At 62.3% G+C, this 26,080-nt stretch overlaps 1 protein-coding gene across 3 annotated transcripts; it reads right to left on the minus strand.

The window, feature by feature from the left end:
• Positions 1-1,914: 1,914 nt before the first annotated feature.
• Positions 1,915-26,080, minus strand: TACC1 (transforming acidic coiled-coil containing protein 1). 3 transcript variants are annotated; one of them, XM_068421375.1, is made up of 14 exons: positions 25,995-26,080; positions 18,647-18,762; positions 12,223-13,219; positions 8,345-8,405; positions 7,719-7,917; positions 6,503-6,558; positions 6,129-6,260; positions 5,853-5,929; positions 5,615-5,658; positions 5,365-5,525; positions 5,007-5,113; positions 4,306-4,426; positions 3,552-4,044; positions 1,915-3,500 (listed from the first exon to the last, which is right to left on the minus strand). In XM_068421375.1, exons 1-13 carry the CDS (start codon positions 26,045-26,047, stop codon positions 3,976-3,978), a joined length of 2,193 nt encoding a protein of 730 aa, XP_068277476.1. In that variant the 5' UTR covers positions 26,048-26,080; the 3' UTR covers positions 1,915-3,500; positions 3,552-3,975. The 3 variants fall into 3 exon arrangements, with proteins under 3 accessions (XP_068277476.1, XP_068277477.1, XP_068277478.1); XM_068421376.1 differs by lacking the exon at positions 25,995-26,080 and adding an exon at positions 19,427-19,594; XM_068421377.1 differs by lacking the exons at positions 12,223-13,219; positions 18,647-18,762; positions 25,995-26,080 and adding an exon at positions 19,427-19,608.

A 26,080-nucleotide genomic window follows, 5' to 3' on the forward strand; every position in this document is an offset into this window, starting at 1 on the left:
CGGGTGGCGATCGCCCAGCGTTTTGCACATGACGTTATTTTGTTCCAGAAGTTTCCTGTCGGACCCTGGCAGGGCTGTTCGCCCCCCCTGCCCTCACCGTCCAGCCACGGCTGCCCCCCTCGCTGCTGCCAGCCGCCCGTGGCCGCGTGTCGGAGGAGCTCCCTCCCCGCTCTCATCCCTCCACGGTTTCCCCGTTGAGGGACGGTGCAGCCACACACCCTGCCAGAAGCTGCAGCCCAAAAGGCATCATTTAATAATTACATCAGGAGAAAAGAAGTGATGACCTCCCTCCGCCCCTCCTGCCAACACCCCGATGGGACCGTGCATCATCGCAAGCCGATGCTCCCGGGGCGACTCTAGCCCGGACACCCATTTTGCTGTGCACGACACAGCAGGATTTTGGCATCGCCCCTCCTGCACCTTTTAAGGGCAGGATCACCCCTCGGTGCAGCTGCTGCGTTACTCCTTGCACTGCCCATCTCCCCGCGCACACAGACGGCCACGGACCCTAAAGCCCATCCTCACCCAGCTGCAAACACTGATGGAGCCGGAGTCTGAAAGTGCCAAGCACTCACTGTAGAGCTTTTGAAAGTGCTATACAGGAACCAAGACCTGAAGCATGAAAAAACACCAGTTATGGAAATGCAGGTCACAGCAACTGGGTTATACTTAGAATTAAAAAAAAGCAAACAAACAAAGAGAAAACAGGAGGTTGGAAAAGTAACTCTCCTGCCCCAAGGCAGGGCTGGCTGCTCTGTTGGGCTGCCCCCCCACCCTGCCTGCTTTGCAAAGACTAAACTGTTCCATGGAGTATTTTTATACCGGGGCATCTCTTGCCGACCTTGTGACTCGCACCAGGGCCGGGATCTGAAGCAGCTCTGTTCTCCACGGCGCAGTCACACGGCAGCTAGTCACACTGCTCCTCCTTCCTTCGGGGAGCCTTGCAGTTCTCCTCCTGGAGCTTTCAGTATGTTTCGCTGCTGTAGCCTGTGCCAGGGAGCGAGCAGCCCCCTGAACTCGCAGAGACACCCCAGTAGCAGACGTAGGGGCGTGAGGGGACGTCTCTGCCCCAGGGCCTTTGGAGGTCCCGCCAGCACCTAGGGTCCCCCACAGATAAGCATCCTTGTGTACCCAGGGGAAGGAGCAGGGCCCACAGCAGACACAGAACAATCTCCTTTCTGGAGTCTTCCCTCCCGTGGGGAGCAGCCAAGCATCCCTGTTGGTGTTAACCCTCACAAGGCTCGATATCCATGTTCCATGTTCTCCAGGACTTCGGACCCTCTTACCCTCACCGAGGTCTCTGTTCCAGCAGCATCCTGCAGCAGGGAGTTCCACGGCTGGATCCCAGCGTGCTGAATTATTGCTTCTCTTCCGTCCAGACTTGCTCTTTTCGGTTTCAGTACCCGTTCCCTTTTTTCTCGCGTTATGACTAAGGGAAACTCCCGGCAGATCGCCGTGCTGGAGGAGCAGCGGCTGGGCTTCCAGGCAGCAGTTCGCTGCCTTGCCCCACGTTACCCTTCTCGCAGTCAAACTCCCACTCTCCTCTCCACGCTCCCGGCCATCCTTCTCTCTCCTCCCTTCATCACTCCCCTTTCTTTCCTCCCCATCCTTGTTCACTTGCTTTTACCGTTCCCCTCACAAACCAGAGCAGACCCAGAGCATAGAGCGAGCCCCACGTCCGCGCTCCCCTCCCCAACCCAGGGCACGGGCAGGGGTCACCCAGCCCTCGCTGCCCCGAGGAGCCCCCGTGCACAGGACAGCCCCGAACTGCTTGTTCATACGAACACAGATTTCAGCCGTGCCTATTCGAAACCAACTGCATTATCAACCCCATCAATACACACGTGGCCCCTCCGAGAGGATAAAGCCAGCTTCTCCGAAACCCTTCACTGACCTCACAAACACCAACAAAGCTTTCAAGAATGATAAACACAATTTTTATTCAGGCAATGAAACATGGAAAAAAAAAATATATTAGTAATCATTATAATAATCTCATTTGTGTGAGTATAACTCTTACAAATATTTACCTGACATAAAAAAGGGAAATTATTGTACATATAAAATTGATGGTGGTGGCAGTTACGTACATGGCACGAAGCGATCGGGGTAGTAGTCACTGCAGAGAAAGTTCCTGCCTCTGGGGGGGACACGCTGGGGGGACGGGGGGGAGCGCTTTGCAGTCGGGGTGGTTACTGGTTGGCACTTCACTGCAGACAGAGACCTGCTGGCAAACACACACCTGGGAACAGCAGCACCAGCGAGTGCTGGCGTCGGCCCCTGCAGCCTCACCGGGTGGGAGCCCCGGGGCCGAGCCAGCCCCCAGCCCCGGGGCCGAGCCAGCCCCCAGCCCCCAGCCCCGGGGCCGAGCCAGCCCCCAGCCCCCAGCCCCAGGGCCGGCTCCGCACGCCGGAGAGCAACACGCGAGATGCAACAGTCCTGCCCGTTCACAAACACACGCCTTCTATTATATATAACTATAACCATTATATATATATTTATATATATGTAACTATAACCATATTATAGTTAATAAATCATTCCTTAGGAATCTTCTTTGCCCAGGCTGGGAGTGCACGCTGACAAGCACAGGGACGCAACAGCACTGGGGCCAGAGGGGCAGGGGTCTGCATTTGCCGGTGCGGACCCTCAGAAGGGGCAAAGGTGCAGCACCCCCTGGAGTCCCCACCGCCCTGCCCAGCCACCCGCAGCCTAGAAGGGGTCCCTCACACCCGGGCAGGAGAGCTGCTGTGGAGCGAGACACATGAGGAGGAGGAGAGCGGTGCTGTGGTCTGCGAAACCCCGAACGCTGATGACACGGAGGGGAGTCACGGTGCAGGGGGCTGGGGCTGGCATTTGGACTCCCCAAACAGAAACGGTCTTTGTAGATGACCTAGCAGAGGCTTTTCCACCAGCCCATTAGAGAGACGTGTGGGGAGGAGAAAGGAAAAAAGAAGAAAAAAAAAGTTTTGCCTTTCTGGCAGCTGTGCAAAGGGGTGAGGTGTTAAAGCGGAGCAGAGACCCCCCCGGTAACACGGCCCGGGAGGTGCCAGGGCTGCGGGCAGGGGGCCGGGGCAGGGTGGACAAGCCCCAGCTCTCCAGAACCAACATCTCCCCGTTTCTCACACACGTCTTGGTGCAGAACCCTCCTGTGCCCCCCTTGGCTGGACTCTCCTTTGACAGGACCTCAGTAACTACTGGTTAAGTGGCAGCAAACGTGCTCCTGGGGGAAGGACACGTGGGGCAGGACCGTGCCCAATGGGAAGAAGTGAGCAGAGAACCCGAGTGCTCATAAACGCCAATAAAGTGCACGGACGCAGAGACGTCGTCTGCCTTCCTCCGAGGCTGGCACGGCCGGGGACAGGAACGCGCGGTGCCATGTTCCACCCGCCTACCAGAGACTGGGACCAGCCCCTGGAATCCTCTGCCTCCCCCTAAACTGACTGATCTACTGGGAGGCTGCTTCAGCCAGAGGATCCACACCGGTGACCCCAAACCACCTGTGGTGGGTGCCCGGGGTCCCCAACCCCCTTTGCTGCCTCCCCACCCACACGCTAGGTCCCCCTCCCCAGTGCATCCCAACCTGCGTCACCCCCGTACCAGGGCAGGACCTGTGCGATGGAGCACGTGAGGACAGTAAGTGACAGAGCACGCAGGGGCACCCCCAGACCCACCCGGCCGAGGGGGACAGAGCCCGGGGCGTCACCTCCCAGCGGGGGGGTGGCACCGTGCGGATGGACGGCGCGGCGGCCGCTTGCTGCTGACCCCAGGAGGGACACACGCCCAGCCCGACCGCGGGGAGCCCAGCCCCGGAGCCCTGGGGGCACAGGGACAGGGACAGCGTGGGGACGGAGCGGCGCAGGCAGCCGGACGCGTGTGCTTCTCTGCCGGGGGGCTCCGGGGCGATAAGGCAAAGTGCTTGACGTGACGAGAAAAGCGGCCAAGTGCGGAGTGCTGGGCGAGGGGCGGTGGGACTCAGTCTGTCTTCCCCAGCTTCGCTATCAGCTCGTCGCAGATCTTGGTCAGCTCCTCAATCTCCTGGTTCTGGAAGAAAAGCAGACCCTGAGGACTCCCGCGGATAACGCCTGTGCTCAGGGCCACACGCCAGCCCTGACCCGCAGCCACCTCGCTGCACGCAGCCTACGCCCGGGCAGAGCCTGCATCTCCCTCCTCGCGAGAGGACACGGTCGTACATTTAAACAAAAAATCACAAACAAAAAGAAAAACCCAAAACCAAAACCACAAAACACTTTCTGGGCCAGAACCCTGCAGGACCCCCGGGGCAGCGGCAGGATGCTGGGGTACCTTCTGCTGCAGGGCCCTCTCCAGGGACTCCACCTTCATCTGCTCCCGGCGCAGCCCCGCGTGCAGCGCCGCGCTCTCCGCCTTGGCCTTGGCGCGCACCTGGGCGATCTCCTCGTTGGCTCTGCGGCGGGGGGAGAGAAGGGCACGGGGGTCACGTCTGGGCGCGGGCACGAGGAGCATCGTGGCACTGGCAGGGCCCGGCTCCGGCTCGCCTGGATGCATCAGGAGTTTTCCCTATGGGAAAACCTGTGTGAAACTGGATTAATTCTCCTCCAAACTCCTGTACGGAAACTCTGCTTTCTCAGAGCGAAGCTAAACCAGTTCCTCACCCACTTCACCCACTTCACCCAGCTACTGCTCATCAGCTGAGCCTCGGTGGCTGCGCGGCCCCTTCGCACAACCCAAACACGAGCCCTCTGAAACGTGGGAACCCGTTAAGTGACTGTAAATAGACTGTGAACCTCAGTTTATCCTTTAAAAAAATCTAAGCAGAGATCAGAGAATCTATTCAGGGCTTTGTGCTGCCTTACTTAACGGCCAGTCTAAGTCACTTGAGCCTGAGGTTGTAAAAGGCAGCTTTTCACATCAATAAGCTCCTGCCTTCCAGCCTCAGGGAAGCCAAACCCAGACTCTGCCCTACAAGGTCTTTAAGCACACAGAAAGCTCCTCAGCACACCCAGCAATCCTGTGCATGACATTACTTGTCTAATTTTTCTTCTGCGTGGACTTTCAGGGCCTGATACCGCTGCTCTTCTTGCTTGACCCGGGTTAAATAATCTTGAGCGCACTTCTTCAGAGCTTCTTCATTCTGGGGAAAAAAAAAAATGTACATCCATCTGCATCAGGACTGAGCAGAGAGATGTTGCTCTGATGGGATGATGGATCCTGGTCTGAGTGTAACAGAAAAGGTTTTAAACAGACCCAGCTTCTCCCTCATGCTGGAGCTCCTCATCCAGCTCGGCAGCGTGGGAAAAAGCTGCTGCAGCACAGGACAGAGCGGGGGCGATGCTGCGTGGGAGCTCTGCGCCCAGGGACCAAAGAGGGAACCAAGGTACGGACCTTCTTGAAGCCTTCGAGGACACCCTTCAGGTTTTCGTATCGCCTGAAGAGATCCGACAGGGACCTCTCCACCGAGTTTAGGTCTGCCAGAGCCTGATCCTTTTCCATCGTGAGCTGCTGCAGGTTCTTCTGAGACGTCATGTTTGTCCTCTGCTCGTCCTCTGTGATGGAGGACAAACAGCGGGGACACGGTGATGGCCACGCAGCCAGCTCCCTGCCCCCCGCGCCCGGCCAGGCCACGGCACCGTACCTATCATCTGCGCGATGGTCTTCTCGTACTCGGCCACGATTTTCCTAGAAGGAAGGGAGAAAAAAAAGCAGGTGAGAGGCAGCAGTTTTTTGCAGACACACACCTACAGCCCCGCTGCCAGCAAACTGCCCCAGGGCCGCCCCTTCCCCTTGCCACGAGGGCAGCCCTTGGTGCTCGCCCACCTCCCACGGGGACCACGCGGAGCACGGGGCGGGGGAACGCGGGGGAAGGCTTTTACCTCATCTCCAAGACTTCCTGGCGGCTCTCCTCGTATTTCTTCTTCCACTCGTTTGCTTCGATCTCCTTGGTGATAATCTAGGTGGCAGCAGACACGGGACCCTCGGGACGCGCTCTGGGTGGCTGCTGCCCCACGCCTGCGATGCGCAGGGGACCAGACCCCCCGCCACGGGCACAGCAGAGCTGTCCCCGCTCCCCCCACAGCGTCAGGGGTCCGGCGAGGGGCAGCCCCGGGTGGCTGCCACGCTGGGGTGAGGACGGGGTCCCCATCCCTTACCTCCTCTCTGATGAGCGTGAGCACGGCCGTCTTCTCGGACGCGCTGAGGCAGATGCCATCCAGGGGACTGTCGCTCCTCGTGCTGGTGACGGCGGCGGGGGGCTTGTCCACGGAGCACAGCCCGGGGCTGCCCTGGGGGAAGCACCCAGCTGGGATGCTGCGTGGGTTTGCTCTTCACCCCACTCCCCTGTTTGGGGTGTTCTCCCCCATTTAGCTTCCCCGCACCCCTCTGCACGGCGGGGCTGGCAGCAGCGGCGGTGCCGGGGGACCAGCCCTCCCACAGCCCCTGCGTCCCGCTGAGCCACACGCCAGCCCTGGCACAGCCACCCCGAGCCTCCCCGCGGGCGATGGAGGAGGAAGCAAGAGGCACTCACAGGGAAGATGCCAGGCCCATCCTTTTCCAGCTGCTTGGAGATCTCCTTTTCAAAGCCTGCAGACAAGCAAACACAACCCCTCAGCTACCTGGAAAAAAGACCCTGGTGGCACAGGCACATTTGGGATGCGGTGGGGTACCCCTGAGCCTCTGCATCCCCGGAGCTTCCCCTCCCAAAAGGCTTCTTAGCCCCCGGCTCCTGCCCTTGCAGGGGGGACGCATCCTGCACCCCTGCCACCCTCTCCTCCTGCACTCCCCGGACTGGAAGCCCACACTCCCCTCTGGTGGCAGGTCAGCCCCGTTCTGGTGGCAGTTCAGCCCCGTGTCCCCGCAGCTGCCACCCGCACCAGCCGTCCCCCCGGCGCGCGGGGGCCGAGGAGGAGCAGTGAAGACGCTGGGGTCGCTCTGCACTTTTGGCTGGCGCGGGCAGGACGCATCCCTGGGGTGAAGCCCGGCTGCACAAGCCCCAGCCCACGCCAGCGGGGCCCAACGCCTCCCACGGAGCTGCCACATGGCCCCTGCGATTCTTGACAGCAGCAGATTCTAGGAGGCACCGCAGCGCCCGTGACTGCACATTTCCTCATGTTTCCCCCCATTTACCCCTGTGCCCTGGCCAGCAGCTGCTTGTCACAGCCCACAGCACCGTCCCTGCAGCCAGCGCCGAGCCTGCGCACCCCTGCCCGGCTCTCTGAGACAGCAGCAATAAATAAACCCTCCCAGCCTCTCCGCTGGCTGTCACATCGTCCCTCCCTGCAGAGACAAAGGACCACTCTCCTCTCCAGCAGCACCCAGGAGAGATGATGAACGGGCACCGGCGCAAACCCCCCGCGCGGTGATTTCTCCTGCTCGCACCTGTAACTTTGCTATTGATTAAATGCCATGTCGCCTGGCTTTTAATTATTTTTTAATGGTTTGGGCAGAGGCTAATTACACAGAGGCTGACAGCGAAGTGCCACCAGGCGCGTTAGCGGGGGTCTGCTGCAGCGACATGGAGATCTCCATCAGCCACAGCCCTAAGCTGGGACAGCGACTGCTGGCAGCCCCGCTCCTGGCACAGGCTTTGGGCCGGGCACCCCGCAACCAGGAGGGAGGGACAGCCTTTAGCCCTGTCAGTGCCAACAGACTGTGGTGAAGCTGCGGTGCCAGCGGCTGTGGGGATCGCCTGGGCGCAGGCACGGCGCATCCCCAGAGCCGGAGGCAGCGGGGACGCTCCTCACCTGCCTCCAAGCCGTGCTTCGCCGCCGGCACGGGGACGTTCGAGCACTCGAAGTACTCCAGGTCATCCTCCGGCTCGCCCTTCTTCTCCAGCCCGGCCGGTTTCTGCACGGCGGTGGTGGAGGCCAGCTTCTCCTCATCGGTGGCACGTCCATCCCGATTTGCAATACCTGGGATTTCTGAGATCAACGCTCCTCCATCCTGCGGGATCAAGGCATGTGGTTCAGCAGGACCGAGCTAATCCGTGGGGATCAGGTAACCAGGCTGCCTGGACAGCGTGTGGAAGGCACGAGCATCCACCACCAAGCTGCTCCCCGCCAGCTCCTTGGCAGGTTTTGGCACAAGGAAACACACGGTGCCGGGGATTAACCAGCAAAACCCATTAACCTGACCACGGAGCTCCACGCTTTGCTCTGGCCCACGCTGGGGACAGGGCTAAAACCCATGCACAGGGTCCCTAAGGAACCACATGGAAAACAGAGCACGTTTGCTGGCCAGGAACCCCCCAAGGGACAGACCCACCCCGGGGTGGGCGCCAACCACCACACGCCAGCCCGAAGCTTGGCTACCCCAGCTCCCCCCACGCTGCCATCCGCGCATCCCAGCTCCGGGTTCGGACCCCACGTACCTGAGCGCCCACGTCCAGGGCCAGGGCCTGCGTCTCGTACTGCTTCACCTTGCAGCCGCTCCTGCGGAGGAGAGAGAGGCGTCGGGCTGAGGGGTGGGCTGGCGCGGGCGGCGCGGGGACGCATGCGGGACAGCCCAAGCAGGGGGAGGCAGCCCCGGCGCCAGCAGTGCACCCGCCGCGAGCAGCAACCCCCTCGCCAGTGAAATACCGAGGCAGAGCGAGTTCTGGAGCGGACAGAGGGAACAAGCGAACAAAACACACGACTACAGAGCAAGTGGGTTTGTGCTGGAGGTGTTTATTCCTGCTGAAGGCAAGGATCAGAGGAAGGACCCGCGGCGCCGATGGCGAGAGGCGATCGCCGAGGAGCCGGCACAGACGGATTCCCCCGCTGCACCCCTGCGGTGGCATCCCGGGGTCTGCGTGCCCGTGGGTTTTCTGCAGGCAGGAACCATCCCAGGCCGCCCCATGCCCTGTCCCGGCAGCTGGAGGTTTGTCTGGGACGTCCCCGCAGCATCCACGCGTCTCCCACGTGAGCCAGACCCGCGCGCCGGGGCAGGGGGCTGCTGGTTCGAGGGCACCGGGACAATCCGCCGTGCCTTGAACGCTCCCTCTGCCAGACGCAGACGCTGTCCCACGGAGAAGGGCCTTGCAGATGCGAGAAGGTTTAGCTCCGGGTGCTCGTGCAGGTGGTCCCGTGGCTGGATGCCCTCCAGCTCGGTGTCCTGGGCTCCTCGCAGTGCACAGCCACATCCCGACACGCCGGGTCAGCTCGAGGCAGCGGAGGGACAGTTGTGGACCAGCCCCAGCAGCGCTGGGTCCGTGTCACCAAAGCCCACAGGGGCTGAGGGACCAGCGACGGGATGACATGTGTCATGGCACTCGCCCCCGGGACGCCAAGGAGGGCACGAGCTCTGCTCCCGCACCTCACCACCCTCTCTGAATTGTGTGGTCACAGAATCAATGAGGTTGGCAGAGCCCTCTGGGCTCATCGAGTCCAACCATTGCCCTGACACCACCATGGCAACTAGACCAGCGCACTAAGTGCCATGTCCAGGCTTGTCTTAAACCCCTCCAGAGATGGTGACTCCACCACCTCCCTGGGCAGCCCCTTCCAATGGCTAATGACCCTTGCTGAGAAGAAATGTTTCCTAATGTCCAACCTGACCCTCCCCTGGCGAAGCTTGAGGCTGTGTCCTCTTGTCCTATCGCTGGTTGACTGGGAGAAGAGGCCGACTCCCACTGCGCTACACCCTCCCTTCAGGTAGTTGTAGACTGCACTAAGGTCACCTCTGAGCCTCCTCTTCTCCAGGCTAAACACCCCCAGCTCCCTCAGCCATTCCTCGTAGGTCAGACCCTCCAGACCCTTCACCAGCTTGGTCACCCTCCTCCGGACTCCCGGGGCCGCTGTTATCACACTGCCTGATGCTGGTTTGATGCCCCCCCACACCACGGTAACAGCTCGGTAACTCAAGGGGTGGGGAAATGGGGAGAGGACAGGCAAGGCAGCCCCTGCGGCTCTGCCCCACGGCCGGGACACGCAGCCCCCTGCCCGCATTCCCAGCCAGAGGAGCCCCAGAGGGTCCAGGGGGGCTGACAAGCTGCAAGAGACATGGAGCATCACGGGACACTGAACAGGGGTCACCCTGGTCCCTGCTGCGTGCCCTTCCCGCAGGATGCAGGCGCAGGGCAGCAGCAAGCCCAGGGGACACAGCACGGGGCACTTGATATTTCACCGGTGTCCCACCACGGGGGTACAGCACGGCCCTGCTGCAGCGGCACCGTGCGCAGGGCAGCGAGTGAAGGCTACTTTATCGAGCTGGGCTTTCCAGCCCATCCAGGATCTCGCAGACCCGCTCCACCGCCCCAGCTTTGGGCACAGGAGGGATGCTTCGAAGGGGAGCCACGAGCACGTCGGCTCTGGCAGCCACCGAAGAGCTAAAGGGAGCCCTGTTTGGGGCTGGCTGTGAGGGCAAAGCTCCCCTGAGAGCCACACGTCCTGGAGCCAGAGGAGAGACAGCCCCTGACCCCCTCACCTCCCCGCTGATGCTCCCCACCCTGCCCCTCTACAGCAGCCGCCTCCCTGGGGGTTTGGCGTGGGAGGGGGTAAAGGACACCCTCATCCTCAGGGCTAAAACCTCCCCGTCTTTCAGGGACCCGGACTGCATGGAACCCTCTCCCCCTCCGTTAGCTGGTTTCTGGATTGCACATCACCGAGGGGCGCTGGGAGCGGGCATGCTGCGGGAGCAAGCACAGGCACCCGCCTCCAGCACGGCTCCTCGCCCCCCTCGCCCCCAGGACCCAGCCGGGGGGTGCGGGGGACAGAGCAGACAGCCGAGAGCACGAGCCAAAGGGCAAGAGGAGCCGGCATGCCACGGAGCCAGCACACACCCAGAGAGAGGGGACAAAAACCAGCACAGGAAAAGGAGAAAGAAACAGAGTAGAGAGTACTTACAAGAGAAAACAGAGAAATCTGACTTGTTCAGTAGTCCTGATGCCCCAAAGCACGGACAGGGAGAGAGAAAGACAGATGGAGAGAAGAAGAGCGTGTGAAAAGACCTGGATATCAATGCGAAAAGACCTGGACATTAACGCTCAGCTGGAGCAGCACCGCGAGCTGCCCCGCGCTGTCCTTTCGGAAGGAGCACACAGACACAGGGTGCTCTGAGGCTGCCATCGCCGTGTGCGGCGGCAGGAGGAGATCCAACCACAAACCCCGCTGCCAGGGCAGGCGAGTGCCTGGGGTGCTCCGAGGTGAGGGAGCCTGAGCACCCCCCACTGCTGCCCCTTGCCGCCAGCTCCCACCACACACGGGAACGCCGACCCTTAGATCATCTCCACTAACGCCCTGCAAAGTGTTTCCAAGAGAAAAACCACCCAACATACCCTTATTTTTCCCTGCTGGGTTTTATCCGCTCTCTCTGTCAAAGCCCTTCGCTGGTTTTCCCACCAGCGGATCCGTTAGCAGAGGGGCAGCTTGTTCTGGTTTTACTGTGAAACCAGCCACAAACTCTGCGCTCCTCAAATTTCCCCTTTTAAGCTGATTTCCTGCTTAGCCCTGCAACGGGCTCCAATTGCCCGTGTTAAGCACAATCACAAATTACAGCGGAAGGACCGGGGCAGAGCCCAGCCCAGCAGCAATCTGAAGCGTCAGGCTGAGACCTCAGCACCGCCCAGACCCGGGCTGGAGGACGTTTGTGACATAACAGGTGAAACACCAAGAAAACAGCCCAGTTTGGCCACTAAAGCTGTTCCCAGAGGAGGGTACTGCTGTCTGCGCTCCCAGGAGGCACCACGAGACGTCACCATTTACACGGGGATTTTAAATAGCACGGATCAGGAACTAAATGTGCACTTAAATAGTTCAGTGAGGGACACGCAGCTCCCTACCTCCTGTGCAGAGGTAATAAGAGCAACAACCAACCTGCCTGTTTAACCTCCATCCTCCTCCCTGTTATAAAAAGGAAACCCAGTGGCAGCTCACAAAATGTCCCAGCAGCGCCCGCGGTCACAAGCTCCAGGCGACCCACAAACCCTCGCGCAAGCCCAGCTCAAGCCTCCGGGCCAGGTTTGCTCTGAGCCCACAACCCTCCAGCGCCCGCACCTCGGCCCCACGGCCTGGAGCCCCGAGGGCACTTCCAAAGAGGTGACCCTGCGAAACGGGGCCTGATCCAGCCCTCCCCACGCTGCCTGGGGACCCTGGGCACCGGCACCGCGCCGGGACACCCGTCCCTCTCCTCCCATCCGCCCCTGAACGACCGGAGCACCGGCGGGGAGAGGGGAGCTGCCCCTCCGCCGGGACACGGGGTGGTACGTCGGTACTCGGGGCTCGCTCCGAAGGCGCGGGGCAGGGGAGCAGCAGCCCGTGCGCCGGCACTCACGTTATCAGGCGGGACTTGGGCTTCTTGGGGGAGTCTCTGCCTTTCACGAGGTCGTCCTGCACCTCCAGCGTCTGAGACTCGAGGATTTCGTTGAGGCTGTTCTCGGCAGTGGGGCAGGAGTCGGCGGCGGAGCTGGCGAGGGTCTTGGTGGGCTTAAAGGGATCCACGGAGTCAAAGTTATTGGGGTCGAACTGGTAGGAGCCCTTGGAGAGAGCCGGCGAGTTCTGCAGCGCTGAGCTGGCGCCGAGGGGGTTGAGATCCGCGCTGTCCCAGAGCTCGGGACCCAGCCGGGGGGAGCCCCGGGGCGGCGGCGGCTCCGTGGGACCCCTCTCCGCATCCTCGGCTGGTCTCCTGGGGGGCTCTCGGTGTCTCTTCGGCGTCAGCTTGCTGGCCGGGATCCTGCTGCCCTTCCTGGGCGTAGCTCTCCTGGCCTCCGCGCTCTCCCCCTGCTCCGTAACATCGACCTCGGGTTTTGGGACCTGCCCTTGGGGCTCCGGGTCCCCCCCCGGCTCACCGGGGCTGCCGCCGGGACGGGGGAGGCGGCGCGGGGACGCCGGGGGGGAGCCCTGCAGCCGGCAGCCCCCTGCCACAAAGGGGTTCACGCCCTCGTCGTACTGCTCGGGGTCGAACGGGTAGGATGCTCGGGGCACCGGGGTCTCCTCTGTGCTTTCTTCTGCTTTCCTCCCCAGCGAAGGTGGTTTCCCTTTCCCGAGTTGGTCCCAGCTGGGCGAGCACTCCTGGGCCAGGGCATCAGCCTGCAGCCCCGCGTCGGCGTCCACCGGGTCCCCTCCCGACATGCCCCGCTCCCGGGTGGCCGGGGGCTGCGTCTCAGCCGGGGGCTGCGTCAGGGACGAGTCTTCGGGGTCAGTTTCCCCTGCAGCATCCGAGCTGGCTCTGGGGGCTCCGGTCTCCGGTTGAGCCTCATCTTTAGGGTGCTTCCCAGGCGAGCTGTCCCGGCGGGCTGCCCCTACCAGCAGGTCACCATGGCCACGTGGCTCTGAAAAGATAAAAGGAGCCGGTTAAACCCCCTCCTGCCACGCACCCCCTTCCAGAGGGGTTCCTCTCCCCTCCTCAGGGCTGCTCCAGGGTCAGATTTTTATGGGGGATCCACTGACCCAACGCTCAGCCTCCCCACCAGCCAGAACGAGCCCGTCACCCTGGCTTTTGGTCTCTTTCCACAAACACAGCGGAGAAAACGCACATAAACCGCACACCGAGGGCGAGCCCCTGCGGGGAGCCGTTCTCTACCCCCGCCAGCCGACCCACCAACACGCCCGTGCGTTCACCCCAGGCTCACCACACCGTCAGAGCTTCTTAATCACAAATCCCAGTCCGTGACTTAATCACTGTTACTCCGATCCCTTCCCCTAAATCCTTTTACTGTTTAATTTTTTCTTTGCCGCCAGGGGATGGGGAAGCTCCTTATCCACCGAGGCATCGCGAAAGCTGCACCCACCAACCGGCACACGAGGAGAACACCCGGTGTCCCCCCTGTCCAGCTCATCCGCACCTCTTCTCCCGCATCCCAACCGGGACGATTGCACACACACCCAGGATAAGGCAGGATGGGATGCGGGGTGCTCAGCACCCATCAGGGCGTGCACAGGACCCTTTCTGGGGAGATGCAGCCCAGTCAGGTCCTCCAAGGGCAGAACAAAACCAGTGCTCACCCTAGGACCAGACTGGTTTGAGAACCTGGCTGGGAGCAGCGGCAGGGGTGACGCCGAGCCTGTGCCAGGGAAACCCGCCTGTCCCCCTCCCCTGCCCTGACACACCGGTGATGGCCGCGGAGGGGCATCACATCGAGCGTGCCCCATTTTGCAGGGAGGAGGTTTGTCCACGATGCAGATGAAGAGCTCCCACGGACCCCCACACCCGCATCTCCCTGCAAAGGTTTCTCCTGTCACCGGGCGTCTGCAACCAGCTCACGTTCGCTGGTGACTGAGCGAGTCACAGGCTGGCAGAAGGAAAGTGAATCAGGCAAATATCTGGTCCCGGGGCTAATCCAGGACATGGAGCCAGCAGCCCTGACTCAGCTGATGGCTCCTCGTTTGCATAATTGATCCCTAGGATGCTAAAAGCCATGGAAATGAATCATGAGGGGCTGTGCGCTCCCTGAGACTGCAGAAAAGCTCCCTCCGACTGCAGAAAAGCTCCCTCCAAACAGACATCGCCTCGCTGCCCCAGAAACGCATCAGTAAACACAAACCCAGTGGAAACGTACTTGGAGTGCGGCCAGAAAACCCTCCGAGGCAGCGCCTGCCAGGCCCTTCCATCCTTAGGAACCAAGAAAACCTCCTTAACAGACCCCAAAGAAAACTTTATTACACTTGCTGTGCTGCTCAGATGTTTTAAACCTCGCCGAGACGGTCCTGAATAGAAGAACAGACTTCAAAGCCAGGGCAAAAGGCACCTTTCAAATGCATTTTACGTTCCCACCGGAAGGTTTTGCAGCCGCCGTTCTCACAGACACAAGCCCATCCTGGTTTCCAACCCAAGCAATGAGTAATTACTTCTTGAATAGCAAGCAGGCGGCATGCAAACCACCGCGGCCGGCTGCAGGGCGGGGAGAGGAGGGCTGCTGCGTGTGACCATCGCTCAGAACAACCATTTCTGCACAAAAATTAGAAGAACCACCCTCCCAGGTCTTCCCATTTTGTGATTCACGCCCTTTCTGTGCCCGAGACAGCCCAGCTCCTCCGCTCTCCCCCGCCTGCAGCACAGCCCGCCCGCTCAGCCAGTCCGGGAGGCTGAGGAACTGGAATATACTGGGAGGCAGGAGGCACAGGTGAAGGGCTGCCCAGGAGCTTGCCAGCGATTCTGGTCAGCTTCTGAAGGAGGACCATCCCTCCTGCAAGCTCGGGGGTTTAGCCCTGCTTGGGCTGAGCTCTCCACCTCCCCCAGGGACCCCAGCCTCAGGGGCTGAGGCCACCCCGGGACGGGCTCCTGTTGGCACCGAGATCGCTCCATACAGAGAGCACAGAGGCTGGCAAAGCGATGGGGTCAATTAATCCCCCGGAGAGCGCTGCCAGGATGAAGCGCGCGATGGTTTGTGGGGCAGAGCCCTCGCCACAGGGACCTGCGGGACCAGGGGTGCTCCCAGGGCACCAGCCAGGGCATCGGCTGCCTCTCGCAGGGACGGGGAGCCAGCCCCTGCCCCTCCTGCCTGCAAAAACACCCTCCTGTGAAGCAGTCCCAAAGGTGATGGCATCCCAGGCAAACCCACCCCGCACGGGTCCTCCTGCCCAGCGAGGGCTGGGGGGCACAGCCTGGCCCCAGGCCCCCCAGCGTTCCTGCGGGAACAATTACACAGGATGCAGAAACCAGTGACCCGAAGGGCCTGGGGATGCTGGGGCAGAGCGGAGGTGTGCACCCCGACCCCCCAGCTGCCCGGCTCTGCTGGGCGCGAGCCTTTAGCAGCATCCCGGGAAGGTGACCCCGAGCTCTCCCGTTTCCCCCGGCGCTGTGCCCTGCAGCTGAGGACATTTTAGTCCCTGCATGAAAACAGACACTGCCAGCAGCCAGGCATGCCCGGCGACCCCAGGATCGAGCCCAAACGCCAGTCCAGCAAAAGGCACCGTGGATCCCCAAAACCAGCAGCGCAAACCTGCTCCTGGCCCGGCCAGCGTGCGTGGAGGGGAGGGTACAAAGTGAAAACGGGGATTTTATACTCTCCAAAGAAAACCGTACAGAGAGGACAGTCTGGCACCGCAGCGTGCATTATAATCGTTGCGCTTGTCTTCCTCGGGCTGAAATTAAACACAAACACGGGCTGGCTGAACAGCTTTCCTGCGTGCCATCCCTCGCTCCCTTAAACGATTCAGTGGAACTTGGCAGCAGCGGCGCTGCGATGCGAAGGCTCCGCGCCCTTTTCAGCCCACATAGAGCAGCCAAGCGAGGCAGCAGCCATCCTCCGCGCAGCCCTGAATGCCAAACGCCGGCGAGAACAACCCCTCCGCCCTCCGCAGCCCCCGACCCGAGTCACGCACGTCCCCCTTCCCCGCGCACGCAGGCTGAGCACAGGATATCTGCCTGGTGCAGTCAGCCCGGGCTTACGTAGCTAACGACTTCTTTCCTCTTTTGGCTTTCCGCTTTTGTTCAGCAGCCGTTGATCTATTTTTAAATCTATTCTGTTAAGAATCAGCAAACCGGCAAACCATGCTGCCGCCAGCGCGCCGGAAAACACGTGCCCTGCGCCAGGGTAACAGCAGCGAGAGCCGAGGAGCCTGTTCCCATCGCTGGCGGTTCCATGTTTGCTGCTTCTGCTCATTTCCTCGCACAGAACATCTCCTGGCAGATGGCTGCAGATAACCTGAGCAAGGAAAGGACAGAGCTACAGCCTCCACCACCCCACACAGCACGAGGAAAACTGTCCGAGTGATCCTGAGCGGGCACAAAGCCTCAGTGCAGCCCCTCCCCGGGGCACCGGGACCCCTGAATTTTTGTCCCCGAGAGCAGGGTTTAACGCACCCAGGCCACCCCTCAGCTGCACACAGAGCAGCCAGCCCCCGGGTCACCGCTTCTGTCTTACAAGTTTCCTAACCCTGTTTATCCCAAGTAAGGGTGAGGCTGCAGCTGTAAGACAGATGGGTGCCTGCTCCTGAGGGTCCCTCCGCGCCTGGGAGAGGCTGTGCCAGCCCGGGTGCCAGCCCGGGTGCCAGCCTGGGTGCCAGCCCGGGTGCCTGGGCTGGTGCGCTGCCCTCCCAGGGGCACGCAGGCAGCAGCTGCTCCCCGCACACGGCAGCGTGGCGGTTCCAGCGCTGACAAGCAGCCATCACGCTGGATCACCTCCCACCACGGCGTGTATCACCGCTGCTGCAGCCAGATGAGAGGGCACACGCTGCTGCAGAGCAGCACTGCCAAGATGAGGGCTTAACGCAGAGATTACCTAAGGTACGGTGATTTAACACCCCAGGATGCCTTCGCACGCCGCACCTGGGCAATCCCTTCTCTCCACCATTTCAGAGACCCCAGAGATGCAGCCGGAGCGCGGGCAGGGCAGGGATGGAGCTGGGGGCAGCGGCACTGCGGTTTGGCCCTGTGCTGCCTCCAACATCCCGCTCTCCACCAGCCAGCGCGGAAAAACAGCTTTTGCCGGAGATCGTCCCCTTGGCACCGCAACACTGCGACCTTTGTGCGTGGGGTGCCGGGAGCAGCCGGCTCCCTCGCTGCCGTGCCCCGGGAAGCAGGGACACGGGCGCGCTTTGAGGACGGTGACTCCTGGAGTCTGAGGCAACGCGCTTCCCTGAGCAGAAGCTTTGGCACAAAAGATCCTCATACCTGCTGGGAAAACCTTTATCTCCTCTCTCGTCCTCCCCAGACATTATCCCCCAAAGCAAAGACGCCTCTATCATCCCTTCTTAAACGGGAAGGATTATTCCAAGAGCTGCGATTATCAGAAGGATGAACCAAGCGCTCTCTCCACCAAGGCAAACCGACCTGTGTTTTCCACGGTGATGGGCACCCAGATCCATGCCAACAGTGAAACAACACCGCAGAAGATGGAGAGCCACAGCACCCTGTTACTGCCAAGGTCACACAGTACTTGGGCTCCTGCACATGGAGGACCCAGGGTCTGGTTCGAGCTACCACACTCTGAAACGAGCTGAGCAGGAAGCTCCCAGCCCACTGTTGTGAGCATTCCGGAAAAGCACAATATTGCCAGTGCCATACCGGGGCCCTGCAGCAGTGAGTGAGGGCAGAGGATGCTCGGGACAGCCCGTCCGGGACCTCCCGGCCCCCTGCCCCGTGCCCCAGAGATGCTGCCCCTCCGCCACCACCCGTGGGGTCTCACGGACGTCCTGACATTGCCCAGTCACCCTGCTCTGCTGCGAGAGCAGAGGGAAGGGGAGGTCTCCTCCCTGCCCTGATAACCTCCAGCGGCTGTTGCAGAGGTCCTGGAGCTTCAAAGCCTCCTCCCAGCAGCACAAAACCAGACACAAACACCGAGCTCAGCCACAGGGACCAACTGCGATCTCCCCTGGAGAGAAGGGTACGACGGGGGGGGAGTTGGTGCCCAAAAGGCCAAGGGTTAATGCTCTGCCTCCTGCAGCCCCTCGCTCTTCCTCAGGCTGGGCTTGGGGGCGGCCGGAGGGTGCGACCGATGGTTGCAAAACAGCACAACGATAATTTTGCACTGCGTAGGCACAAGCTAAGGGGGGCAAACCGACCCTTCTGAGCCCGCAGTGCAGCCCCCTCCTCTCCAAAGCGATTCAATAAACCCAACGTTTCACTCAAGCGAGGGAACAGCCCTTAGCACCGCACACAGCCCTGAGTCCTGGCGTTTGAACCACCCAGGCCACTAACCACAGAAAATGTGGCAGGCATTATTCAAAACAAGCGACTTCTCCTCCTTGACCCCACCCTGCCTTTCCGCATCCAGAGCACAGAGCCGACAAGCAGAAGGTGCGTGCTGGCTCCTTACCTTGGGTCCCGGCCTCGGGCTCCGGCGATCCCGGCGGTGGCTCGCAGAACTCCTTTAGGGGCGAGCAGGTCGGCGTTTCTGCTTCGGGGGTCTCAAAATTACCTTCGGAGTCCGAGCTGCCGAGGAGGGGGAAAAGAGTGAGGAATTACCGCTTTCAAGGCTAGCTCTGAAATCCTCCACACTGCCCACGCCTCCAGCCAGGCCGGCTCCCGGCCCGGCCGGCCGTGGGCATCCTGCGGCGGCCGCTGGCTCCTGTCCGGCGGGACACGCTGGCAAACGGAAAGGGAGAGCAGGTGAAACGGCAGCGTGAGCATCCCCCCGCGCCCCAACCCGCATCCGGGCCGGGCCTCCGGGATTGCGGCTCTCGGGTCCTTCCCAGGCTGCGTGAGCATCCGCCACGCACCCCACGGCCGCGGCAGCCCCGCCGGCATCTCCCCCCGCGCTCCGGAGCGCTGCCGCGGAGCCGGCGTGGGAAACCAGCCGGGATGCTCCAGCCCTGCGCCCGCCGGCACCTCCCCGGGCGGGCAGCGCCCAGCACCGCCGGGCACATCCAGCCCCGCCGGGCACCTCCGGCAGCCTCTGCCCCCCCCCCACTTCCAGGCGCGGAGCAGCCAAGCCGATGCCAGGCAGCGAGCGGGCAGCGAGGGGCGGCGGGGGCCGGGGGAGGGGGGGGACAGGGCGCAGCCGGGACGCGCCCGCAGCCCCGCACGCCGCCCGTGGCCGCCCCCGCGCGGGTGGGACGGCGGAGCCGGGCCGGGGAAGGGGACGCGGGTCACTTGCCTGAAGCCCAGGGCCGAGCCCTCCGCCCCGCCGTCCTCCCCCTCGGGGCTGCCGCCGCCCCGCACCGCCGACCAGGTCCAGCGGGCCCACTGCACCGGCGAGAGGATCTGCCAGGCGCTGAACGCCATCGGAGCGCCGCTCCCCGCTCCGCTCCCCGCCGGGCTCACTGCGGCCGCGCCGCCCCGCCGCCAGCCAAGGGCCTCCCCCGGGCCGCACGACTCGCCGGCGGGGAGAGCGCCCGCCCCCGCCGCCCCCCGGCGCCGCCCGCCCGGGAGGGACCGGCCCACGGGAGCCCCCCCGGCCCCGCCGCCCGCCCGCGCCCTCCGCTGGACGCGCCCGCCGGCGGGGGGGGGATGCGGGGGGGGATGCGGAGAGGATGCGGGAGGATACGGGGATGCGGGGGGAGATGCGGGGCAGCGCCCCCGAGCCCCCACCCCGCCGCCCGGGTGAGGACAGGCTGCCGCCGCCGCGCCCCTCCCTCCCTTCCCACGCAAACTGTCAAATCCACCGATTTCTGCCCAAACGCGGAGCCGCGGCAGCCCCTGCGCGGAGGGGGGGCACATCGCTCCCAGCGCCGCCCAAGCGCCAGCCCCGAGCCCACTGTCCCCCCCCCGGGATGCTGCGCTGTGCCCCACCGCCCCCCACACCCCCTGCGCCGAAGGAGACCCCCGCGCCAGCGGGCCGGGGGCTGTGAAACCAGATCCCCCCCCGATTTATCCCACACTTATGGGGGCTGCACCTGTGCTGCAACCCAGCCGGCGGGACGGCGGATTCCTTCCACTCTGGACGTGCCAGCGAACGCCCCAGGCTCGCCGGGAGCTGCCCCACAGGGCGAGCGGCCCCCGGGCAGCCTGGCCCAGGGTGGGGGGGCTGCCCAGTGCCCGGCGGAGCCCATGGCTCCCGAGCAGTCGGACTCAGAGGGACAGGGGCAGAGGGCAGGGAAACACCTGCCCCTTCCATTTTCCAAGGAAATACCGGCCTCAGCAGCCCTGGCTGATGCTATATCCTTCCGTGGCAGCTGGTTTATTTATTTATTAAACTATTGTTAAAAATAACAGCCCACAGTCCCTGCAGAAATAAACACGGCCAGGCTGGCCTCCCTTGGGAGTCTTCCCCCTAACGAGGGCTCCCGCTCCCAAATTCATTACCTCCCACGCACTTGCTAGAGAGAGGAGCGTAACGTTACCGATGCCACGCAGTGCCCGAAGTGAGGAATGTCGGGGGCTCGGGCAGCAGATCTGTTACAGGCAGCGGCATTACTGGCTCTGGACAGTTGCTGCCGCTCGCCCCGCGCCCCGCGGCAGGTCCCAGGGATGACCTGGGAAAGGGCAGACCACTGTCCCGCTGCAAAGCCAGCCCGGCCCATGGCGAAGCAGCGCTATTGGCCCTCCATAACCACACGAAGTGCTCACGTGGCAGCCCGAGCCCACAGCCCGGTGCTTTCCTGTGAATCATCAGCCAGCTCCGTGTGAGGAATGCCTCCGCATGGGCAGAGAGGCCTCTGGGTCAGAGCAGACCCGTCCATCTGGTCTGGCTGCCTCTAACACCAGCCTCTATCAGATGCTTCAAAGGGCTCATTCCTCACTGCGGAGCAGCTCAAATAACCTCGCTACAGGGATCCTTTCTTCCAGGCTTCCATCTGTTGGTGTCCTTATTAAATATATGTCATTGCTGCACGCTTTTATCGCCTGGCCTCTGTCAAAGAATATCTTGTATCCCCTTACACAACATTTCCAGACTCTCCCAAAGACACCTCTGGTTCAGCCAGGGCAAAGGTTCCCACCGCGGGCCAGCGGCAGAAGCAGCTCACGTGTCCACACCCCACAATATCACCCTGGCCACAGCACAGTGCTGCCCTCCACATCCCCGGGGTCCAGGGGACAAGGAGCCCTGCAAACCTCCCTGCTGCCACGCAGAGGACACCGAGCCAGAGGGGACTAAGTGACACCTACCAAAGCTTAGCCAAAACCCAGGGGCTGAAGCAGAAGCTCAGCATCCTGCCGCCCACGCCCGCTGTGAGCAGAAAGGAGCAGCCTCCTTCCCACCATGTGAGGCGGCAGAGCTGATTTCTGCAGATGGGTTTTACATAAGGAGATCTCCAGCGCGTGCTGCTCTGCAGCACCGCTCGCTGCAGCCTGAACCCTCCTCCCTCTGCCCCTTCCCACCGAACCCCCGCCGACCCCGCAGGCCAGCCGGAGCGACGGCATCGCCGCGTTTCAAACCGGCTGCCTGGGTTCTGCCGGGGACAGCACAGAGAGAGCAGAAACGCGCACGACGCCGGAGCAGCAGCTGGCGTGGGTGCCAGCAGCAGGAGCGAGCTGCCTCCGCTGCGGAGGGGAAGGAGCTGAACAACGTGTGGACTGACTTCCACAGCCCCCCCACTTGTTGGGCGAGGGAGCTGGGGCGCATGAGCGGAGGAAGCCAGCAGCATCCTCCCATTGTGAAGGCTGCACGCAGACGCCGCGCGCCCAGCGAGGACCCCCCCGCTCCCACCCACCGCCCAGAGGAAGGAGAGGACGGGATCAGCAGGACTGAACAGCACGGGCACGGGCTGCAGAGCTCCTGGCCTGCAGGGCCCTGGGGCAGGCAGATACCGGAGCAGTGCAAGAGCAGAGCCTGCTGCCACTTGCTGTTTACGACGAGCAATTAAGAAAATGCCTCGAGTGGCATTTTCCAGCTTGGCACCCAACCCAGCCTGGCAGCAACACAGGCTGCAAATCAAATGCTGAAGAGACAACCTGACTTTGTCAGCCACACCGGTGGCCCCGGCTGCCAAACACGGCTCGGCACAGTCAGCAGACACATTTCTGCAGAGCAGGGAGGACGCTGACCCGTTCAAATAAAGAGCTGGCAGCAGTTTCCATCGGCGCGGTGAGCTGCAGCCTGCACACGCAGCAGCTGGACGGGCCGTCCCTTGCGCTGCTGTCACCTCCCGTCCTTTGGCTTTCCAGGGAAGGGGGAGAGCAGCAGCGCTCTGCTCTTTGGAGCCCCAAAGATTTTGGAGCTGGAAGAGCCCTGGTGTCACAAAGGCTGCAAAAAGATGCAAAACCTCGCTCGCTCTGCTGCTGCTGATCCTCGCCGGAAGGCGGCTGCATCCAGGGATAACAGCTCCGCACCCAGACGGACTTTCCCTTATTTTATACCAGGATGAATCTCCTCCTGGCTGGCTGGCAGCAGGGCCTCCGCCCGGCCTCACGTCCCACAAACACCTCGTGCCCCACTCTCCTCACTGTTACCACACCTCAGTCCCCGGGAAGGGTGTGGGAAATACGCGCTGTGGAACAGGTATCACGCAGCCACAGTCATGTTTGGAGCTGCAGTGCCCCGGGTCAGAGCAAGGCGTGCACCTGCAGTTGCCATTCTCAGCCCTTTCATTAGGCAGGAGAACATCTATTTCTGGCTGCCGAGCTTTTCTGGGCACAGAGCAGCGAGCCAGCGCTTCCATTTCTAGCTCAGAAATGGATCTTTTGTGGGTTTGCATTTTTCTCCACTCCGGGGCCTTTCACTCCCTCGTGGGGACCAGGGCTCGGCTCCCCGCAGCCAGCCCCAGGACGGGACGGGAGGACGGCACTGCCAGCCGTGCCCCGGTGAAAGGGACCTTTCAGCAGGGGATTGCAGGGCAGCCCGGGGAGATCAGCACACCGATACAACATGAATCCATATTTTGCTGCTATATAAGTCTGCTTAAAAGCTTGTAATAAGCACTTTATCCACAGAACATTTACCTCCTCCAGAAAAGAAGGCACGAGGTGTTTCATGGGAACATTCTTCTGTTGTTGTTTTTACGCCACCCTACTCTATTTATCATGTTTTCCTCAGTTTAAAGCAGGCCCATGCATCAGTAAGAAGGTAAGTTATTCTCTGCCATCGCATTGTGAAAAATGTAGACTTGGGGAATTAAGAGAACTATTCACACAAAGGCTTGTGTGTGCCAGCGACGACGCGCAGCAAACAGCGGGGAGAGAGATGGTTCCATGATACGTCTCCTGGCCTTCGCAGTGACACTGAAAAGATTAATGCTGGTAACTCCCGTCTGCGGCTCACCTGCTCGGGCCGCAGAGCGCCCTGAGGAGAGCCTCACCCTCCCTGACAGCCCGAATTAGGAAGGGAATCAGGCCCCAGGAAAGGGCAAGCAACGGGCAAGCAGAAAACCAAGGCCACAGGAAGAGCATCAGCGCTGGACGAGGGCCTCGGGGTCCCACCCTGCCAGGGGCAGCAGCGAGCCCCGGGCATGGCAGCATCCTGGAGCATCCCAGAGCATCCCCTGGGCGCGGCAGCATCCCGGAGCATCCCAGAGGATGCTGGAGGATGCCAGAGCATCCCGGAGCATCTCCCGGGCGCGGCACCATCCCAGAGCATCCTGGAGCATGCCAGAGCATCCCCCAGGCATGGCGGCATCCCGGAGGATCCCAGAGCATCCCTCGGGCGCGGCAGCATCCCGCAGGATCCCAGAGCATCCCGCAGGATCCCAGAGCACCCCCGGAGCCCGGCGGTGCTCTCACTAGAGGGCACTCCAGGACGGGATTTCCGAGGGCTGCGGAGCGGCTCCGGCTCTCCGGGTCGCGGGGGGGGGCCGGGGCTCTGCGGCTTCCCTCGGGCTCGCCCTGCCCGCAGCACCCAGGAGCGGAGGGGGCGCCTTAGCCCGACCCCTGCCCTGACCCCTGCAGCAGGGGTGGAAAGCGGCAGCGACCCAACCCCACTGGCGTTTTGGGGCATGTTCCCACCATTGCGACGAGGTCACTGCCGGGGGACCAGGCAGGACCGCGACAGGGCAAATCCGCGACAGCAAAATTCCCAGGTTCCTTTTGCCTCTCCTGACCCTGGCGCAGCCGCAGCCCAGTCACAGGTCACGGGACTGAGAAGTGCAATACCGAATGCTCTGGAATTCGAGCTGCTGAGCAGCTCAGCTCCCCCGGCCCCCTTCACAGCCCCGGGATGTGACAGTTCCCATCGCTGCACATTCCATCAAAATAGCTCTACAAAAATAGAAGTAAAGGACACAACTGTCACACACGGGCCCCAGACGCCACCAACCAGCCCCCGGGCTCCAGCTGTCTTTCCCCACCACACCACCATCAAATTAATAAACACAAACGTTTGTGACTGCATTAAAAAGGACCGATGCGACAACGAACGCGCGGCTATTCCTGCATTTTAAAAACGACAACCACAGCTTGATCCCACTGACGCTGCTCGCATGGATGCGAGCTCATGCAAAGCAATTCAGCAGAAACAGGCTCAAGGCACGCGAGTTCCAGCCTGATTTTCACCCTGATGGTTTATGAACGCCAGCATCTGCCTTCGTCTTGCTGCTCCTTTGCTCCCCTACCAACTCCTTCACTCTGTTTGCTAAAAATACCAGTGCTGTGCGGCAGGAACGCTCTTATCAGGTGTTTGTCAGGCCTCGGCTCCCTGGGTTTAGTCAGGACTTGGTGATATTGGGAAGCGGGTAGCCCCTCAGCCCCATAACCTGGGGCGCTGGCAGGGATGGGGGGGCAGCTGAGGAGCGAGGAGAGCAGCCGGCACAGGGAGCGGGGCAAGGGAGATGATAAAGGGCGGGAGGGGAACAAAACAAAGTTTGCTCAAGGTGGAGCAAACAGGTGGGAAGGAGAAGCAGCCGAGTCCGACGGGGCAGAGAGGAGCGGCTCCAATGCACACAGTGAACAACAGGATGGTTTTCCTGCCTGGGAACCTTCTGATGTGTGTTTGGGAGACACTGCAGGGAATAACGGCGGGCTGAGCAGCTACAAGGGGGAGAAAGCACTTGTTTTCCCTGTCGGAACCCAGCGTTTGCAAACAGAGGGGTGTTTGTAAACGTTTAGAAGAGCTGCAGCCTGGCTGCGGGGTCACCTGCTCGGTTAAGGCTGGCAAAGGCTCCGGGACAAACTCAGTGCTCAGCTGGGCACCAGGTCCCCGTGGCCTGGCCAGTGTCCCCGCAGCACAGGCTGGCTCAGAGAAGCAGCAGCAAAGCTCCCAGCGCGGCACCGCAGGGCAGCTCACTTAAAGTAAATATTTCCATGTTCCACGAAGTGTTTTGGTTGATTTACAGATAAGGTGCCTCCAGTCTTCCTGCTGACCGCAGCTGGCACGCTTTCCCTTTCGTTTGCAGCATCTGAGCCAGCTGGTGAGGAGCAGCTCCCCCAGCCCTGCCCCTGGCTCTCACTGGCCCCCAGACCCCCAGCCAGCCCCCGGACCCCCAGCCAGCCCCTGCACCCCCTGCCAGCCCCCACCTCCACACCTGGTTTTCCAACGGCGGCACCGAGAATCGCTGCTGGGTCCTCGCAGCGAGGGGGACGGGGTAAATCGCGGGGTGACGGAGCTGCCCCGGGCTCCCACCGCGGGAGGGGTCTGAGCTGCAGCCTGGGAACCCCGGGGACGGGGTGTCGGGGCACGGGCTGGGGGGGCTGAAGGGGGGCAGGGGCGGAACGGCGCTTTCCCCCCCACTTTAACCCCTCCACGCTCTCATTTCCCTCCGCCGCCGCCGGAGCAGCCCCGAAGGAGCCGGCGCTGGGGGCAGCGGGGCGGCCCCGACCCCGGGACGGACCGCGACCCCCCCGCCCGCACTCACCGATGCTGCGGGGACCCCTCCGCCGCCGGCTTCTGGCTCTGGGCCGCCCCCATGGCCGGGCCGGGCCGTGCTGCCGCCGCGCTCCG

The sequence above is a fragment of the Nyctibius grandis genome, chromosome 33, assembly GCF_013368605.1.
Source record: "Nyctibius grandis isolate bNycGra1 chromosome 33, bNycGra1.pri, whole genome shotgun sequence".
Taxonomy (NCBI): Eukaryota; Metazoa; Chordata; class Aves; order Nyctibiiformes; family Nyctibiidae; genus Nyctibius; species Nyctibius grandis.